General features: G+C 42.8%; 1 protein-coding gene across 6 annotated transcripts in view; it reads left to right on the top strand.

Annotated features, from left to right (window-relative positions):
- WDR47 (WD repeat domain 47) overlaps positions 1–21,067 on the top strand; it is an 83,421-nt gene that overhangs the window by 4,541 nt on the left and 57,813 nt on the right. For all 6 annotated transcript variants that reach the window (XM_017346022.3, XM_051856197.2, XM_002715813.5 and 3 more), the window contains exon 2: positions 20,403–20,569. In XM_017346022.3, the coding sequence (XP_017201511.1) occupies positions 20,412–20,569 (158 nt within the window). In that variant the 5' untranslated portion in view covers positions 20,403–20,411. The remainder of the gene's footprint in view (positions 1–20,402; positions 20,570–21,067) is intronic.

Consider the following 21,067-nt stretch of genomic DNA (forward strand, 5'->3'; position numbering starts at 1 on the left):
GATTAGCCTAGTGAGCCGCGGCGCCGGCCCCTAAACGGTATTTTAAATGCTGTATCACATGCCTGACCCACAAATATTTCTTATTTAAAATTTTTTAAAAAAATTTATTTGAGAGAGAAAGAGATATGGACAGAGAAAGAAAGCTCTCAATTGTTGGTTTATTCCCCAAATGCCTGCACGGGGCCAGGACTGAGCTGAGGCTGAAGCTGGGCACCAGGAAGGAGATCCAGGTCTCCTGTCTGGGTGGCAGGAAGCCAATTACTGAAGCCAATACCATTGCCTGGCAGGGTATGCACTGGCAGGAAGCTGAATTCAGAAGTGGGAGCCAAGAATTGAATCCAGGTACTCCAGTATGGGACAGGGGCATCTTAACCATTAGAATACACTGCCACTCCCTCAAAAAAATTTTATTTGGTTAAAGATTTATTTATTTATTTGAAAGCCAGAGTTACTGAGAGAGAGGAAGAGACAGATCTTCTGTCTGCTTCTTCATTTCCCAGATAGCTGCAATGGCCAGGGCTGGGCCAGGCCAAAGCCAGGTTCCAGGAGCTTCATCTGGGTCTCCCACGTGGGTACTGGTGCCCAAGCACTTGGGCCGTCCTCTGCTGCTTTGCTAGGTACATTGGTAGGAAGCTGGATGGAAAGTGGAGCAGCTGGGACTCAAACTGATGCCCAAATAGGATGCTGGCACTGCAGGCCAACCACTGCACCACTGTCTCATCCCTCAATTATTTTTTAAATGGATACTGATTTCAAACAAGTATTACCACAAGTAGGAATTTCTGCATGTGGCGTCTTTAACATAATAACATAATTGTTCTAATTGAACTCCCCAGTATTTTTTGTAATTACACCTAAAACATTTTTAAAATGAAACTTGTTCTGCAGTAAATTTTTATATTTCACCCCCAGCACAGTACTTATCTCAGAGCATTTCATTATCAGTCCTTTTGACACATTGTCCTTATCAAGGTTGTGGGCTCTGAAGGGAAGAAATTTACATTTAAATTATATTTAATTTAAAATAAGAGCTGTATCTCATTTTACAAGTCAACATCCTCTTTCATGTGCCTGGTAAGGCAGCAGATGATCGCTGAAGTGCTTGGGCCCCTGCCACCCATGTAGGAGATCCAGGTGGATTTCTAGACTCCTGGCTTCATCCTGGCCCAGCTGTGGCAGTTGTGGCCATCTGGGGAATGAACCAGGGGATGGAAGATCTCTATCACCCCTCTCTCTGTGTAACTCTGCCTTTCAAGTAAATAAATAATTTTTTCAAACAAAACAAAACAAAAATCCTAGTTTATAGTGAAACAGTACTACATGAAAAAGTATATAAATTTTTATACTACTTATACATAACACATTTAATTCAAAATATGGTTTTTCTATGGCTAAGTACCCTGTTTTGTGACTCAAAAAGAAAATGAAACCTTATATAAATATAAAATCTTTGAGAAAAGATTAAACTATAAGCTTTAAGGTTCATTTATGTCTCTTAAAATTTAGTTACATTATTTTGGAAACTTACTAGGTTGTTTTGCTTTCCAACTGAAAGAAAAATGTTGGAAATGAAATTCTGAGAGTGGAAATACATTTGTGTTCTCTATAAAGTGTCCACATTGTGCAGTGTCAGTTTTACTGTGTACAGTTGCAGACCAGACCACACTTGGAGTATTGTGTTCTATTTTGGGTGTCTTAAGAGGGAGATTAACAGATATTCATAGGAGGTGACTACAGTGGTAGGGGATCTGGAAACTATATTTTGTGAAGAGTTGGTTTTGTAAGGATCAATTAAACAAATGTGCAAAGTAAATTTTGCTTTGTAAACATGATAGTTAATCCTGATTTTGGATTATACTATACTGAGTCCCTTGATATAGATGAGAACTTTTGAGATCTAATCCTGTAATTTCCTAAACATTTTCTTTTTTAAAGACTTATTTATCTATTTGGTTAACTTCTCAAATGTCCAGAATAGCCAGGGATAGGCCATGGTGAAGCAAGGAGCCAGGAACTTCATCTGGGTCTCCCACATTGGCTATCATCTGCTGCTTCGCAGGTATGTTAGCAGGAAGCTGAATCAGAATGGCCTTGTAGCCAGGACTGATACTCTGTTATGGGCTGTGGGTGTCCCAGGCTGCAGCATAATGTGCTATGCTACAATGCTGCACCTCCTTTTTTTTTTTTTTTTAATTAAAGAGTCATTTATTTATTTGAAAGGCAGAGTTACAGAGAGGCAGAGGCACAGAGAGAAAGAGAGGTCTTCAGTCTGCTGCTCACTCCCCAGATGGCTGCAATGGCCGGAGCTGCGCTGATCTGAAGCCAGGAGCTAGGAGCTTCCTTTGGGTCTCCCACATGGGTGCAGGGGCCCAAGGACTTGGGCCTTCCTCCATTTCCTTCCCTGGCCATAGCAGAGAGCTGGATTGGAAGTGGAGCAGCTGGAACTTGAACTGGCACCCATATGGGTGCCAGCACTGCAGGCGGCAGCTTTACCCACCACACCACAGTGCTAGCCCCACCGTTTTTTTTTTAATTTGAGAGGCCAAGAGACAGATGGAGAGTGCTCTTCTCTGCTGGCTCACTCTCAAATGTCCTTAACGGTAAGGCTGGGCTTGGGCTGGAGCCAGGATCCAGGAACTCAATCCAGCTGTCCCACAAGGGAAGCAGAAACCCAACTTTTTTTTTAAGATTTATTTTATTTATTTGAAAGTCAGAGTTACAGAGAGAGGTAGAGCTAGAGAGAGAGAGAGAGAGAGAAGAAGTCTTCGATCTGATAGTTCACTCCCCAGATGACCACAACAGCCAGAGCTGAGCTGATCTGAAGCCAGGAGCCAGGAGTTTCTTCCAGGTCTCCCATGCGGGTACAGGGGCCCAAGGATTTGGGCCATTTTCCACTGCTTTCTCAGGCCATAGCAGAGAGCTGGATCAGAAGTGGAGCAGCAGGGACTGGCGCCCCATATGGGATGCTGGCACTGCAGGCTGGGGCTTTAACCCACTGTGCCACAGCGCCAGCCCCTGGAACCCAACTTTACCCATTACTGCTGCCTGATAGGATTCACGTTGGCAGAAGGCTTGAATCAGGATCTGGAGCTGAGAATTGAACCCAAGTACTCTGATACAACTGCTAGGCTAAATGCCTGGCCCTTGGTTTTTTTCTTTTTAAAATTAAAACTTATTTTCATAAGAGAAATGCATTTGGGTCTGGCATTGTGCCATAGTGGATAAAGCCACCATCTGTAGTGCCATTTTATATGGGTGCCAGTTTGAGACCCAGCTGCTCCACTTCTGATCCAGCTCCCTGCTAATGTGCCTGGGAAAGCAGTGGAAGATTGCCTATGTGCTTGGGCCCCTGCACCCACATGGGAGATCCAGAAGAAGCTCCTGGCTTCGGCCTGGCCTAGCTCCAGCTGTTGTGGCCATTTGGGGAGTGAATCAGCAGATGGGTCTCTGTCTCTGTCTCTTTTTCTCTCTCTGTGTAACTCTGACTTTCATATCAATCTTTTTTTAAAAAAGAATGCATTTATAAACATAGAAGTCATGCATGAATATATTTACATATTGGTTGTAAATCATTCAGATAAAGAATAAAAAAATCTCCCCTCAACCTTTCCCTTCCTAAATCCTTCTCTCTGTTCCAATCCCATTCCTCTTTCTAGAGGTTAACAATGCTGAACAATTTGGTATGTATTCTTCCAGACTTTTCTTTGTGTATTCACTCAGACACAGCGATATCATATGGGCTTATTTATATTAACCCATTACATACGTACTTATTTATAGTATACTGTCTGGTAATGGTACTTTTTCATTGTAAGATATTAGATGTATTTTATTTTCATTGTGTTAGTATTCCACAATGTGAATTTACCATAATTTAACAGTTTGCTATTGATGGGAATTCATTTTATTTCTGGTTTTTCCTCTTTTTGCAAGCAAAGCTTCAAAGAACATCTTTGTTTATGTATCATTGAGTATTTTAAAAGTATTTTTGTAGGTATAGTTCCTAGAAGTAGAATTCTTTTTTAAAAGATTATTTATTTGAAAGGTAGAGTTAGAGAGAGGCAGAGTGTGTGGGGGGGTCTTTCATCTGCTAGTTCACTCCCCAGTTGGCCTCAAAGGCTGGAGCTGCACTGATCTGAAGCCAGGAGCCAGGAGCTTTTTCTGGGTCTCCCATGTGAGTGCACAGGCCCAAGGACTTGGGCCATCTTCCACTGCTTTCTCAGGCCATAGCAGAGAGCTGGATCGGAAGTGGAGCAGCCGGAACTTGAACCAGTGTCCATATCAGAGGCCGGCGCTGCAGACAGCAGTTCCACCTGCTACGCCACAGCGCCAGCCTCTAGAAGTAGAATTGAAATTGATGAGTCAGCATCATATACATTTAACAGAGAAAAATTTAATAGAGAAAAATTTCACACTGTTGAATTATCTCTCAAGAAGTCTGTCACAGTTCACTTTTTTAAAAACCTATTTATTTATTTGAAAGGCAAAATTACAGAGAAAAATAAGAAACAGATCTTCAACTGCTGTTTCACTTCCCAAATGGCCACAACAGCCAAAGTTGGGCTAATACAAAGCCAGGAGTCAGGAGCTTTTCTTGGGTCTCCCACTTGGATGCAGGGAGCCATACACTTAGGCCATCTTCCACTGCTTTCCCAGGCCATTAGCAGACACCTGGATTGAAAGAGAAACAGCCAGGACATGAACTGGTACCCTTATGGGATGCCTGCACTGCAGGCGGAGGCTTAACCTACTATGTCACAGCACCAGCCCCCCAGTTCACATTAATAGTGTATGGATGGACATTTTTACTCCGATCTTGTCAGCATTAGATATTATCAGGTCTTATTCATTTTTGTAAAACAAGGAGGTCATAAATGATACTTTAATTTTTGCAGAACAAGTAGGCTGTAAATGGTACCATATTTAATGGTACAAGTTGAATGTTCCTTATCTAATAAAAAGCATTGCACCAGAGTGTTTCAGATTTCACAACATTTCAGATTTTCAGATTAAGAATGTTCTGCCTGTACTAATGTGGTTGAAAATCCCTAATTTATTGGTCATTTGTAGTTCTTTTGTGAATTGTCTGTATTCTTTTCTCATTTTTCAACTGGTATTTTTTTTTTTTTGGTATATTGATTTCAAGATGCTATTTATATGTTCTGTATGGCAACTGTTTAATTCCTTATGCATATTGTATTAAATCTTAATTTTTCCCATGTCTTTGAACTTGTGACAAGGTCTGTTGAATGAAAGATTTATATTAAAATTTTTAGTGTCAAAGGTAATCACATTTTTTCCTTTACCTTTTCTGGGTTATGTTTGAGCAATTTGAGTCAAGAACATTTTAGTTTATTTTGTAAAGTTTCAGAGCTTTAGTAATTAAATGTTTCAAAATATTTGTGCATTTGAATATAGAAAAACACAAATTTTAATTTCAGAGTGATTAAAATAATATTGATCAGGTCTGAAAAGAGGTGTTCAGTTGTGGAAAAAATATAAATCATTCTGGAACAGTATTTTTCAAGTGATTAGTTAGGTTTTATTTTTAAATTTTTGAATAGATAATTTTTATATATGGTACAAAATTCTACAGATAAAAGATGACACAGTGAAAAAATCATATTCCCAATTTTTTTTTTTTTTTTTTTGACAGGCAGAGTGGACAGTGAGAGAGAGAGAGACAGAGAGAAAGGTCTTCCTTTGCTGTTGGTTCACCCTCCAATGGCTGCCGCGGCCAGCGCGCTGCGGCCGGCGCACCGCGCTGACCCGAAGGCAGGAGCCAGGTGCTTCTCCTGGTCTCCCATGGGGTGCAGGGCCCAAGTACTTGGGCCATCCTCCGCTGCACTCCCGGGCCACAGCTGAGAGCTGGCCTGGAAGAGGGGCAACCGGGACAGAATCTGGCGCCCCGACCGGGACTAGAACCCGGTGTGCCGGCACCGCTAGGCGGAGGATTAGCCTAGTGAGCCATGGTGCCGGCCCCAATTCTATTCTTTTTTTGATAAGATTGATTAATTTGAAAGGCATAGTGACACACACACACACACACACACACACATACACACATGCACAGATCTTCCATTCACTTGTTCACTCTCCAAATGGCTGCAGCAGTCAGTTCTGAAGCCAGAAGCCAGGAACTCCATCTGTGTCTCCTACATGGGTGGCAGGAGTCCAGGCACTTGGGCCATCATCTTTTGCTTCCCAGGCGCATTAACAGGAAACTGAATGGGAAGCTGAGTAGCTGGGACTCAGATGGGCACTACAATATAGGATATTGGCATTGCAAGGTTTGGCTTAACCTCCTGTGTCACAGCATAGCCCCCCCCCCCCCCCATTCCCATCCTTTAATTATCTAGTTTTCCTCTTGAACACAACCATTATTACCAATTTCTTGTGTCTTTTTCCAGAGATATTTTATATATATACACAATGTGTAGTTTATGTTAATTGAATTCATTCCTTTTTATAAATAGATAAAGCTGCACCTTCTTTAAACGTAATTTGTTTCTTTAAGCCAAAAATAATTAACAATTCCAGAACGTAAATTAAAATGATTGATGAATGGAGAACAGCTGTCAGCAGTAGAAGGGGGTTATATGATTCTTCTGTGTTATAAGGGTTGCAGATGTGGTAGAGCGTTGCAGCAAGATGGGCTTTTCTTTTGTTTGCTTTAATGATCTAAAATAAATCTGTTTTCTTTGAGACTTCTGATTGTCCCACACTATATATTCCTCCATCGCAAGAATATATATTTCCTATTATTAAAATGTGAGTTAAAGCAAATTATAAAAACTGAAGAAAACTCAAATTTGCAAACTAATTCTCCTATGTTGTGTGTGATGAAATTGTGGCCCATAGAAGTTAAATGACTTGCAGTATCAAATACATATTCCTGAAGAACCAGACATTAACAGTTAAGTGGCCTGGCAGCAACATCAGGTTTTGGAATGCTGTTGTTCTTACAAAGATAGCTAGCAATATTTTTCCTCCATTTTTTGATAAAAGATATGGTACAGTAATACTATTTGCAGTTTGATTTTTTTTACTAAAAAACTTCATAGCTTCATTTTCTTGTTTTCATTTTTGCCTGCACACTAGGATTGTAAAAGGTTGTTTTTTTTTTTTTTTTTTTTTTTTTTTTATTGACAGGCAGAGTTAGACAGTGAGAGACAGAGAGAAAGGTCTTCCTTTTCTGTTTGTTCACCCCCCAAATGGCCGCTACAGCTGGCGCACTGTGCTGAACCGAAGCCAGGATCCAGGTGCTTCTCCTGCTCTCCCATTCGGGTGCAGGGCCCAAGCACTTGGGCCATCCTCCACTGCCTTCCCGGGCCACAGCAGAGCTGGCCTGGAAGAGGAGCAACCAGGACAGAATCCAGCGGCCCCACCGGGACTAGAACCCAGGGTACCAGTGCTGCAGGCGGAGGAGGATTAGCCAAGTGAGCCACAGTGCCGTCCTATAAAGGTGTTTTTAATATTAGGCTGTCTGTAATACTTGGAAGATTAAAGAGACCTGTTTTTATTGTATGGATGGAGATGAGGATTAATGGAGTCTTAAGCACTTTTTTCATGACTATAAAATTTATAATAGCTGTGCCCTAATTCCATTAACCTTATACTTCTTAATCATTCTTTGCTTCGTATGTTTTTCTTCTTTCCTAATCTGTATTTTAAGTAAATAACCTCATTGCATAGGTACATTTAAGTCATATTTACTTATATTTGATTAGAAAGCTACTACTGATTTTTTCATGAAACTTTTTCCATCTCTATGTTTGGAAATATACATCGAATAGATTTCTATTGCCATTATTTCTTTTTTTTTTCCTTATCTGTGGTTAACAATTTACCTTTATAAAAATAATTTTATTTCTTGCTCCTTAGTACATTCTTCTAATCTTGTTTCAGTAGGATAATAATCAGTTGGTGTCCACATAGACCCCATCTGGAATTTAGTAGATGTTAATTGTATCTAAGTACTAAAATACTAACAACCTTCCATTTGGTTTCCAGATATCATTATATATTTTTCTTTTTTTAAGATTCATTTATTTATTTGAAAGGCAGAGTCACAGAGGGGCAGAGAGAAAGAGACGGGTGGGGGGCATCTTTCATCCATTGGCTCACTCCCCAAATGGCTGCAACTGTTGGAGCTGGGCTTGATCCGAAGTCAGGAGCCAGGAGCTTCTTCCAGGTCTCCCACATAGGTGCAGGGGCCCAAGGACTTGGGCTATCTTCCACTGCCTTCCTAGGCCATAGCAGGGAGCTGGATCAAAAGTGGAGCAGCTGGGGCTTGAACCAGCACCCATATGGGATGCTGGCACTGCAGGCAGTAGCTTTACCTGCTATGTTTCAGTGCCAACCCCAGATATCATTACTTTTTTTTAAAGATTTATTTATTTATTTGAAAGTCAACGTTACACAGAGAGGAGAGGCAGAGAGAGGTCTTCCATCCGCTGGTTCATTCCCCAGATGGCTGCAATGGCCGGAGCTGTGCCAATCTGAAGCCATGAGCCAGGAGCTTCTTCCAGGTCTCCCACACGGGTGCAGGGGCCCAAGGACTTGGACCATCTTCTACTGCTTTCCCAGACCAAAGCAGAGAGCTGGATTGGAAGTAGAGCGGCCGGGGTTTGAACCGGTGCCCATATGGGATGCCAGCACTTCAGGCCAGGGTGTTAACCCACTGCACCACACTGCCGGCCTCGAGATATCGTTATTTTTTTTTAAATTTTTATTTGATTTTATTTTATTTTTTGACAGGCAGAGTGGGCAGTGAGAGAGAGAGACAGAGAGAAAGGTCTTCCTTTGCCGTTGGTTCACCCTCCAATGGCCGCCGCGGCCGGAGCGCTGTGACCCACGTACCGCGCTGATCCGGTGGCAGGAGCCAGGTACTTATCCTGGTCTCCCATGGGGTGCAGGGCCCAAGCACTTGGGCCATCCTCCACTGCACTCCCTGGCCACAGCAGAGAGCTGGCCTGGAAGGGGGGCAACCGGGACAGAATCCGGCACCCCGACTGGGACTAGAACCCAGTGTGCCGGCGCCGCAAGGCGGAGGATTAGCCTAGTGAGCTGCGGCGCCGGCCGAGATATCGTTATTTTTTAAAGACAATTCTTATCTCTTCCTCAGCTAATCCAGATATTGGATATAAATAAAAGTTTTCTTAAAGGAAAATCCAGGTATGTTCTTGTGATTTTTAAAAAATATATTTATTTACTTACTTTAAAGGCAGAGTTATAGAGAGAGAGACAGGGAGACAGAGAAAATGACATCTTTCATCTCCTGGTTCATAGCCCAGATGGCCATAAAAGCCAGGGCTGGGCTGGTCCAAAGCTAGAAGCTTCTTTTGGGTCTCCTGTGTGGGTGCAGAGGTCCAAATACTTGGGCCATCTTCCTCTGCTTTCCCAGGCCACCAGGAGGGGTCATAAGTGGAGCCCCCTGGACTTGAACTGGCATCATAAGCTGCAGCTTTACCTGCTAAGCCATAGTGACAGCCCCCTGTTTTTTGATTTCTAAAAAAATCTGTAATTTAATATAGAAATACTGAGACACTGCTTTTTTTTCCTCTTCAATGTTGCTTTCTATTTCCAGTGGAATACACCCTGTTATTGACCCTACAGAAATTCTATCTGGTAAATAATTGTTCACACGTACTTAGGTCTCCCTAAGAAGCTGTCAGAGCTGACTTAAAATAATTGGATTGTAGGGCCAGAGCTCCATCCTCTTGAAGGCTCCCCACCCCCCGACCAAAAAAAAAAAAACAAACAAACAAAAAAAAAAACCTTTTATTTAAGGAATACAGACTTAATGCGTTTCATAAATACAACTTTAGGAACATAGTCATTCTTCCCACTGTATCTGCCTTCCCACCCACACTCCCACCCCCTTTCCTCCTCCCTCTCCTATTCCTAGTCTTATTTTTTACTAAGATCTGCTTTCAATTAACTTTATACACAGAGGATTAACTCTGTACTAAGTAAAGAGTTCAACAAATTTGTATGAAAAAAAAAATTTCCTGAACAGGTGAGACAATGGCTGTTCAAAGTCATTGCATCTCAAAGTTAATTTTGCTTCTTTAAAGCAGTCTTTTTTTTTTTTTTTTTGAGATACTTAAATAACTTTAAAGAAGAACCCAAGAATGATACATCTTTTGTGAGCATTTAGACATTACTATAACTTATGAAACCTAAGAATATTCTCCACTTAATACACTAAAAATAATTTTTTGAGAACAAGTTTTACTGTTAACTCTCATAATACAACTCTTTGAGGACAGAGGTCCTGCATGGGAAGTTAATGCACAGTGACTCCTGTTGTTAATTTAACAGTTAACACTCTTATGTATGATGTCAATGATCACCTGAGGCTCTTGACATGAGCTGCCTAGGCTATGGAAGCCTTTTGAATCCAAAAACTCCGTCAGTATTTAGACAAAGCCATAAGCAAAGTGGAAGTTCTCTCCTCCCTTCAGAGAAAAGTACCTCCTTCTTTGATAACCACTTCTTTACGCTGGTGTCTCACCCCCATTCCCTGCCAGGTCCTTCACGTAGGACTCTCTTTGTCACAGTGTCCTGGCTTTCCATGCCAGAATTCCTTAAGGGCTGATTCTGAGGTCAGAGTGCTATTTAAATGATTGTCCTTCTGTGAGTCTGCTGTGTGGACTGCTTCCCATGTTGGACATTCACTCCTTTTTAACTCTTATTATTACCACTTAATCCTATCCATATATCACTTTAACACTTAAAATGCTATTTTTACCACCCAGCTTAAGGGGTTTTAGGGTTCCATGGCAAACTGTACCCTTAGAAGTAAGTCCGTAAGAATGTATGCAGAACTATACAGCTTTAAAGTTACAAACCTCACACATTTCATAATTACAACTTTAGGAACATGGTGATGCTTCTCACTGTGCCACCCCCCTCCTCCTCCCTCTCTTATTCCCACTCTTGTTTTTTTTTTTTACTAAGATCAATTTTCAATTAACTTTATACACATGCAATTAACTATGTTAAGTAAAGAGTTCAACAAATATTTTGGAAAACAAACAAACTGAGCTGTTCCTCAACAGTCAAAACAAGGGCTGTTCAAAGTCATTGCTTCTAAAAGTGTCAATTTCACTTCTACAAATAACATTTTAGGTTCTCTATTATCACAGATCAGGGAGGACATATTTGTCCTTTGGGACTAGTTTATTTCACTAAGTATGATGTTTTCCATTTTCATCCATTTTATTGCAAATTACAGGATTTCATTTTTTAACTGCTATGTAATATTCCATGGTGTACATATCCCATACTTTCTTTTTCCAGTCTGCAGTTGCTGACATTTGGGTTTTCATATATTAGCTATTGTGAATTGAGCTGCAATAAACGTGGGGGTACATAACTCTTTCGTATGCTGATTTCATTCCCCTTGGGTAAATTTCCAGGATTGGGATGGCTGGGTCATATGGTAGGTCTATATGCAGATTTCTGAGGTACTCCATACTGTCTTTAATAGTGGCTTTACCATTTACATTCCCACCAACAGTGGATTAGGGTACCTTTTCCCCCACATCCTTGCTAGCATTTGTTGTTTGTTGATTTCTGTATGAAAGCCATTCTAATTGGGTTGAGGTGAAACCTCATTGTGGTTTTGATTTGTATTTCCCTGACAGCTAATGATCCTCAGCATTTTTTCATGTGTCATTTGGATTTCCTCTTTTGAAAAATGTATATTAAAATGGGGCCGGTGCTGTGGTGTAATGGGTAAAACTGCTGCCTGCAGTGCTGGCATCCCATATGGGCGCTGGTTCATGTTATGTCTATTCCACTTCTGATCCAGCTCTCTGCTGTGGCCTGGGAAAGCAGTAGAAGATGGTCCAAGTCCTTGGGCCCTCTGTACCTGTGTGGGAGACTTGGAAGAAGCTCCTGGCTCATGGCTTCAGATCGGCACAGCTCCGGCCGTTGCAGCTATCTGGGGAGTGAACCAGAGGATGGAGACTTCTCTCTCTCTGCCTCTGCTGTTCTGTAACTCTGCCTTTCCAATAAATAAATCTTTAAAAAAAAAATGACTTTCTCAAAAAAGTCTGTTTAAGTCCTTTGCCCATTTAATAACTGGGTAGTTTGTTTTGTTGTTGTGGAGTTTCTTGATCTCTTTGTAGATTCTGGTTATTAATCCTTTATCATTTGTATAGTTTGCAAATAATTTCTCCCATCCTGCAGGTTGCCTCTTCACTTTGCCTAGTGTTTCTTTTACAGTACAGAAGCTTCTCAATTTGATACAATCCCATTTATCAACTTTGGCTTTGATTGCCTGTGTCTCTGGGGTCTTTTTCAAGAATTCTTTACCTATGCCAATGTCTTGCAGTGTTTCCCCAATGTTTGTTAATAATTTGGTTATCAGGTCATAGATTTAGGTCTATAATCCATTTTGAGTAGACTTTGTATAAGGTGTAAGGTAGGGGTCTTGCTTCATACTTTCGCATGTGGAAATCCAGTTTTCCCAGCACCATTTGTTGAAGAGACTGTCCTTGCTCCAGGGATTGATTTTAGCTACTTTGTCAAAGATAATTTGGTTTTAGATGTTTGGATTGATTTTTTTTTTTTTTTTTTTTTTTTTTTTGACAGGCAGAGTGGACAGTGAGAGAGAGAGACAGAGAGAAAGGTCTTCCTTTGCCGTTGGTTCACCCTCCAATGGCCGCCGCTGCAGCCGGCGCACCGCGCTGATCCTGGCAGGAGCCAGGAGCCAGGTGCTTTTCCTGGTCTCCCATGGGGTGCAGGGCCCAAGCACCTGGGCCATCCTCCACTGCACTCCCTGGCCATAGCAGAGAGCTGGCCTGGAAGAGGGGCAACCGGGACAGAATCCGGCGCCCCAACCGGGACTAGAACCCGGTGTGCCGGCGCCGCAAGGTGGAGGATTAGCCTATTGAGCCACGGCGCCGGCTCTTTTTTTTTTTTTTGACAGAGTGGACAGTGAGAGAGAGAGAGACAGAGAGAAAGGTCTTCCTTTTGCTGTTGGTTCACCCTCCAATGGCTGCCGCGGCCGGCGCACCGTGCTTATCCGAAGCCAGGAGCCAGGTGCTTCTCCTGGTCTCCTATGCAGGTGCAGGGCCCAAGGACTTGGGCCATTCTCCACTGCACTCCTGGGCCATAGCAGAGAGCTGGCCTGGAAGAGGGGCAACCGGGACAGAATCTGGCGCCCCAACCAGGACTAGAACCCGGTGTGCCGGCACTGCAAGGCGGAGGATTAGCCTATTGAGCCATGGCACTGGCCTGGATTGATTTCTGGCATTTCTGTTTTGTTCTACTGGCCTATCAATTTGTTTTTATACCAGTACCAGGCTGTTTTGATTAGAACTTCCCTGTAGTATGTCTTGAAATCTGGTATTGTGATACCTCCAGCTTTGTTTTTTGTTGTATAAGATTTCTTTAGCTATTTGGGGGGGTCTCCTGTGTTTCCATAGGAATTTCAGCATCATTTTTTCTACATCTGAGAAGAATGGCCTTGGTATTTTGATTGGTACTGTATTGAATCTGTATATTGCTTTCGGAAGTGTGGACATTTTGATGATATTGATTGTTCTAAACCATGAACAGGGAAGATCTTTTCCATTTTTTTGTATCTTCCTCTATTTCTTTCTTTAATTTTCTTTTTTTGACGGGCAGAGTTAGACAGTGAGAGAGACAAAGGTCTTCCTTCCATTGGTTCATCCCCAAATGGTTGCTACGGCTGACGCACTGCACCGATCCGAAGCCAGGATCCAGGTGCTTCTCCTGGTCTCCCATGCGGGTACAGGGCCCAAGTACTTGGGCCATCCTCCACTGCCTTCCCGGGCCACAGCAGAGAGCTGGACTGGAAAAGGAGCAACCAGGACAGAACCGGCGCACCAACCGGGAATAGTATCTTTCTGATCGCATCATAGTGATCTTTGACATCCTTGTTTAAATTTATTCCAAGGTATTTGGTTTTTTGGGTAGCTATTGTAAATGGGATTGATATTTTTTTTTAAAGATTCATTTATTTGAAAGGCAGAATTACAAGAGGTAGAGACAGAGAGAGAGAGGGAGAGAGAGAGAGGTCGGTCTTCCATCGAGTGGTTCTCTCCCCAGATGGCTGCAATGGCTGGAGCTGGGCTGATCCGAAGCCAGCAGCCAGGAGATCTTCTAGGTCTCCCATACTGGTGCAGGGGCCCAAGGACTTGGGCCATCCTCTACTGCTTTCCTAGGCCATAGCAGAGAGTTGGTTTGGAAGTGGAGCAGCTTGGACTCAAACTGGCCCCCATATAGGATGCAGTGGCTTTACCCACTACACCACAGTGCCAGTCCCTGGGACTGATCTTAGAAGTTCTTTCTCAGCCATGGCATTGTGTGGGTGTAAAAAAGCTGTTGATTTTTGTGTGTTGATGTTATATCCTGCTACTTTACCAAACTCTTCTGTGAGTTCCAATAGTCTCAGTGGAGTCTATTGGATCCCCTATATATAGAATCATGTTACCAGCTGCGGCTCACTAGGCTAATCCTCCGCTTGCAGCCCTGGCACCCTGGGTTCTAGTCCTGGTTGGGGTGCTGGATTCTTTTTTTTTTTTTTTTTTTTTTTTTAACAGGCAGAGTTAGAGAGAGAGAGACAGAGAGAAAGGTCTTCCTTTGCTGTTGGTTCACCCTCCAATGGCTGCCGCGGCTGGCGCGCTGCGGCCGGCGCACCGCGCTGATCCGATGGCAGGAGCCAGGTACTTCTCCTGGTATCCCATGGGGTGCAGGGCCCAAGTACTTGGGCCATCCTCCACTGCACTCCCTGGCCACAGCAGAGAGCTGGCCTGGAAGAGGGGCAACTGGGACAGAATCTGGCGCCCCCACCGGGACTAGAACCTGGTGTGCCGGCGCCGCAAGGCGGAGGATTAGCCTAGTGAGCCGCGGCGTGGGCCTGGGGCACTGGATTCTGTCCCGGTTGCTCCTCTTCCAGTCCAGCTCTCTGCTGTGGCCCGGAAAGGCAGTGGAGGATGGCCCAAGTGCTTGGGCCCTGTGCCTGCGTGGGAGACCAAGATGAAGCACCTGGCTCCTTTATTTGAGTGGTAGAGTTACAGGCAGAGGGAGGGACAAAGAGAAATGTCTTCCATCCTCTGGTTCACTCCCCAAATGGGTGCAGTGGCCAGAACTGAGTTGACCAGGAGCCAGGAGCTTCTTCTAGATCTCCCATGTTGGTCCAGGGGCCCAAGCAGTTGGGCCGTTTTCCACTTCTTTCCCAGGCCATAGGAGAGAACTGGATCGGGACAAGAGCATTTGGGACAGGAACTGGCACTCATATGGGATACCTACATCACAGAGGGAGGCTTAGCCTGCTACGCCACAGTGCTGGCCTAAACTTGTCATTAAAAAAATTATTAAAAAAAAAAAACTTGTTCTAGATTAATTAGGATACCTTTTCTGTTACCTATTCAAAAATCAGTGTAAAATATGTATTAGTAAGAATGTATTTCTTCTATCAGACATTATTCGCAAGAAATGACTGCAGCATTAAACTTGTAGCTGTGATTTGAAGTAGGACTGTTGCTATAAATTCCATCACAGACTTGCTTAATATTTTGACTAATATTTAGAATGAATGTTAAATATGAGGCCTATAAAATGTTTAATATTATTGAGTATATTGAAGTACCCTATAAAATTTTGCTAGGTTGTATGGGTGGTATAAGTTGATGTAAATGAAGTGCCAGTTAAGAAATTATTAAAGGAAGGGGATAATATTTTTCTTTATTAAATTAATTTTAATTGTACTTGAAAGACAAGGTAAGAGAGAGAGAATGATTGATCAATTGATTGATTGATCTCCCGTCTTCTGGTTCACTCCCAAAATGCCCAAAAGAACCAAGGCTGAGCCTGGCCAAAGATAAAGCTGGAAGTGCAGTTTGGTTTCCCACATGATTGACAGGGACCCAAGTATTTGAGCCTTCATCTTCTGCCTCCCAGAGTGCACATTAGCAGGAAGTTGGAATTGAGAGTGGAGCCAGGACTTAATCTCAGGGGATGTGAGCATCCACAGTGGTATATTTTAACTGCTGCAACAAAAGCCTGCCCCTGGTATTTTTATTCTGAGTTAAATGAGTAAAAGCCCTTCTATTGTTAGTAAGAATTAGCTGAAGATTTGGGGAATCCTAGAAATGCTAATGAGTGAGTAATCCCAGAGAGACTTCTCAAATGTGATCAGCATTTAATGACTGGAAATCTCATTAATTTTATTGTATCCTCTTTTGGGCAAAATCTATGAACAGTGGGATGCTTCTCAGCTCAGAAGATAGCAAAGGTGTCAGTGCTGTGGCATAGCGAGTGGGTAAATCGGTTGGCTGCAGTGCTGGCACCCCATATGGGTGCTAGTTAGAATCCCAGCTGCTCCACTTCTGATCCAGCTCTCTGCTATGGCCCAAGAAAGCAGTGGAAGATGGCCCAAGTCCTTGGGCCCCTGCTCCTGCATGGGAGACCTAGAAGAGGCTCCTGGCTTTGGATCGGTGCAACTCTGGCCATTGTGGCCAACTGGGGAGCGAACTAGAGAATGGAAGACCTCTCTGTCTGCCTCTCCTCTCTCTGTGTAACTCTGACTTTCAAATCAATGAATAAATCTTTAAAAGAAGAAGAAGGTAGTGAAGGAAAATCCAAAGCATGAGGAATTGTGCCACTGGCCAGTCTATAGAGAGATTTGTGATTTTTCTGTTTCCCGAGGCAGGAGTATTCTTATTATGGAGAGGGATTAGTTTGGTCTGATGTCATGAAATATTTAAGTTGTATAATAATTTTCCTATGTTCTGTACATTATTTACTGTAACACCTTTTCTCCCTAAGAGAATACACTGGAAGGCAGTGGTGGGGTGACGGGGGGTGGACAGTGGGTGGAGAATCCCTGGTGCTCTGGCGTAGTGAGTAAAGCTGCAACCAGAGGGGCCAGCATCCCACATGGGCGCCAGTTCTTGTCCTGGCTACTCCGTTTCCCATCCAGCTCCCTGCTGATGTGCTTTGGAGAGTAGCGGAAGATGGCCAAGTCCTTGGGTCCCTGCATCCACATGGAAGACCAGGAGGAAGCTGTTGGCTTTGACCTGGCCCAGCCCCAGTCATCGCGGCCATTTGGGGAATGAAGTAGTGGATGGAAGATCTCTCTCTGTGTCTCTCCCTCTGTCTCTTTGTAATTCTGCCTTTCGAATAAATAAAATCCTTAAAAAACACACACACACACATAGAAAGTACTCACCCGCTGATGAGATCATCCTGGTCTGCTAGACTGCATTTTTCATTATTAAGAAATAAATTGATAATCAGATAAACAAGTTGTAAAAAATGAACCCATGTATCTATATTTCTGTATTAATATTTTTGTATGCTTGGTTAAAGTTTGTGCTGCAAGAATGATCTATTTCATCTAATGAGGTTCCTTTACAGCTAGTCCACTAGGTATGATATCTTTTGCGTTTCTGTGAGCCTTAACATTTGCAACAGTTTAGGCCATTTAACTGAGTAGCCTCATCTGTAAAATAACGAGTATTGACCTAATCATCTTCACAGTCCTCCCAGTTCTAAATCTTTATGAATTCATAACCTATGCTCAGTTGTGTCACTGCAGATTTACAGGTAAGTGTTAGAAAACATTTTATAGAATATTGAAATTTCATTGATATTACCAGTATGACCAAAGTTGCATATTTAGCTAGTTTTGTTTGGCTCCAACATACTAGGTTATTTTTTTTAAAGATTTATTTTATTTATTTGAAAGACAGTTACAAAGAGAGAAGGAGAAGCAGAGAGAGAGAGGTCTTCCATCCGCTGGTTCACTCCCCAGATGGCTGCTATGGCTGGAGGTGCGTCGATCCGAAGCTAGGAGCCAGGAGCTTCCTCGGGGTCTCCAACATGGGTGCAGGGGCTCAAGGACTCGAGCCATCCTCCACTGCTTTCCCAGGCCATAGCAGAGAGCTGGATTGGAAGAGGAGCAGCCGAGAGTAGAACTGGCACCCATATGGGATGGCGGCGCTACAGGCCAGGGCTTTAACCTGCTGCGCCACAGTACCGGCGCCCATACTGGGTTCTTATTTAGATGCTGCTGCTATGCTGTAAGCTTCTTAAGGACAAGGCCAGTGTCTCCTGAACACAGGATGGTACCTATCAGAGAAAAGACATTAAGTATTCATTGAATTAATTTAATTAGAGCAATACTAGGACATAGCTGAAGAAAGTTTGGTTATTAATGACTTACTTATTTTTAAAACTTTATTATTTGGGGCCGGCGCCGCGGCTCAATAGGCTAATCCTCCGCCTAGCGGCGCCGGCACACCGGGTTCTAGTCCCGGTCGGGGCGCCGGATTCTGTCCCGGTTGCCCCTCTTCCAGGCCAGCCCTCCGCTGTGGCCAGGGAGTGCAGTGGAGGATGGCCCAGGTGCTTGGGCCCTGCACCCCATGGGAGACCAGGAAAAGCACCTGGCTCCTGGCTCCTGCCATCGGATCAGCGCGGTGCGCCGGCCGCGGCGGCCATTGGAGGGTGAACCAACGGCAAAGGAAGACCTTTCTCTCTGTCTCTCTCTCTCACTGTCCACTCTGCCTGTCAAAAAAAATAAAAAATAAAAAAATAAAAAAAAAAAACAACTTTATTATTTGAAAGGCAGAGTTAGAGAGAGAGAGAGAGGGACAGATCTTCCATTTGTTGGTTTACTCCCGTAATAGCTGAACAGCTAGGGCTGGGCCAGGAGCTTCAGCTGGGTCTCACACACAGGTGGTAGTGGTCCAAGCACTTGAGCCATCTTCTACTGCTTTCCCAGGCACATTTTCAGGGAGTTGGATAGGAAGTGGAGCAGTAGGACTTGAACTGGTACTCATTTGGGATGCTGGTGTTGCAGGCGGTAGCTTAACCTGTACCACAGTGCTGGACCGTTGATGACTTTTTTTTTTTTTTTTTTTTTAAGATTTTATTCATTTATTTGAGAGGCACAGTCAGACAGAGAGAGGGAGAGACAGAGAGAAAGGTCCTCCATTCACTGGTTCACCCCCCAAATGGCTGCAACGGCCGAGGCCGGGCCGATCCAAAGCTGGGAGCCAGGAGCTTCCTTTGGGTATGGAGGCCGAAGCACTTGGGTCACCCTTCACTGCTTTCCCAGGCCATAAGCAGAGAGCTGGATAGGAAGAGGAACAGCCAGAATACAACCAATGCCCAAATGGGATACGGGCACCGCAGACAGAGACCTAGTCTGTATCCCATAGTGCAGACCTCCCATTAATGACTTTTTTTTTTTTTAAGGCAAATTTCTCACATTCCTATGCAAAGCCACACACATGTCCTTCATTTTTTAGTTGTGGTTATGGTGTTTATGTGTGTGTGTGCATGTGTGTGTGCGCGTTTTAAGATTTATTTATTGGCCGTTGACATGGCTCACTAGGCTAATCGTCTGCTGCAGCACCAGCACCCTGGGTTCTAGTCCCGGTTGGGGCGTGGATTCTGTCCCAGTTGCCTCTCTTCCTGTACAGCTCTCTGCTGTGGCCCGGGAGTGCAGTGGAGGATGGCCCAAGTGCTTGGGCCCTGCACCCACATGGCAGACCAGGATCAAGCACGTGGCTCCTGGCGCTGGCCGTAGGGGCCATTTGGTGGGGTGAACTGATGGAAGGAAGACCTTTCTGTCTCTTCTCTCTCGCTGTCTAACTCTGCCTGTCAAAAAAAAAAAAAAAGTTTTTTTTTATTTGAAAGTCAGAGTTACACAGAGGCAGAAGCAGAGAGAGAGAGGTCTTGCATCCACTGATTAATTCCCTAGATGGCCACAATGGCTGGAGCTGTGCCACTCTTAAGTCAGGAGCCAGGAGCTTCTTCCAGGTCTCCTCTGTGGGTGCCGGGGCCCAGGTACTTGAGCCATCCTCTACCGCTTTCCCAGGCCATAGCAAAGAGCTGGATCAGAAGTGGAGTAGCTGGCACTTGACTGGCGCCCATATGGGATGCTGGCATTGCAGGTGGCAGCTTTACCCACTATGCCACAGTGTTGGCCTCCCATTAATGACTTTTAAAAACATTTCTTTGTTATAGAAAATTTTAAATGTGTAAGATTAGACAGAATTATATAATGAAACTTATTCACTCATCACTACACTTCAATAGTCATGATTATTTCATCTTTATTTTTCACACTTGCCTCTTGTATTATTTTGAAGCAAAGCACAAGTTTTATATAATTTATTTTGTAGTTGTTCCAGTGTGTATCTCTTGAAGATAACTAGTTTTTAAAAAATCATAGTCATACCTGTATTATACGTTAAAGAATAACTTGATTTGAATAAATATTAGTTTTCATTTCAGAATACTTATACTGAAAATCCAGGGAGACTGATTTTGTGTATTGTCCAGGCAGGTAAACCTAGACATAAAATAATATAGTTAACTTTGTTGTTGTTATTGTTCTGTTTAATATTTAGGCTATCAATATGACGGCAGAAGAAACAGTGAATGTAAAAGAGGTTGAAATAATTAAGCTAATTTTGGACTTCCTGAACTCAAAGAAGCTTCACATTAGTATGTTGGCACTTGAGAAGGAAAGTGGAGTCATAAATGGCCTATTTTCAGATGATATGCTTTTCCTGAGGTATGATTTCATTAATACTATGAGATTTGTGGTGCTTTTAAAAATATTTAGTATTAAAAAGGAAATATATAAATACATACAGAAAATTATAATTGTGAAAGGCTATATAATTTTTAAAATGTTTTTATACTGTATTTTTTACAAAATACTGCAGGCTGTTTTAAGTAGTAAGATCCTAAGAACTATTAAAAAAAAATCACAACCCTTTTGTGAATGAGGTCATCATAAAGAACATTTGACTAAGAAATCAGGTACTCAGGAAAGTAAGGAAAATATTTCTGAATTGCAATTTTTTTAGTGACAAAAATAAAATATACTCCTAGAAATGTATTCATTATATAGTCATCGTAGAAAATATAGGAAAAGAAAAAAATCACTCTACCATCCATACTCCTGATAATTTCTGTGCATATTAAAAAATGACAGCAATTTCGTTGTATTTGTAATGTAGAATCCTGCTGCTGTCCATTGATATCACAATTCTCTATGTGATTACAG

The sequence above is a fragment of the Oryctolagus cuniculus genome, chromosome 7 (assembly GCF_964237555.1).
Source record: "Oryctolagus cuniculus chromosome 7, mOryCun1.1, whole genome shotgun sequence".
Lineage (NCBI taxonomy): Eukaryota > Metazoa > Chordata > Mammalia > Lagomorpha > Leporidae > Oryctolagus > Oryctolagus cuniculus.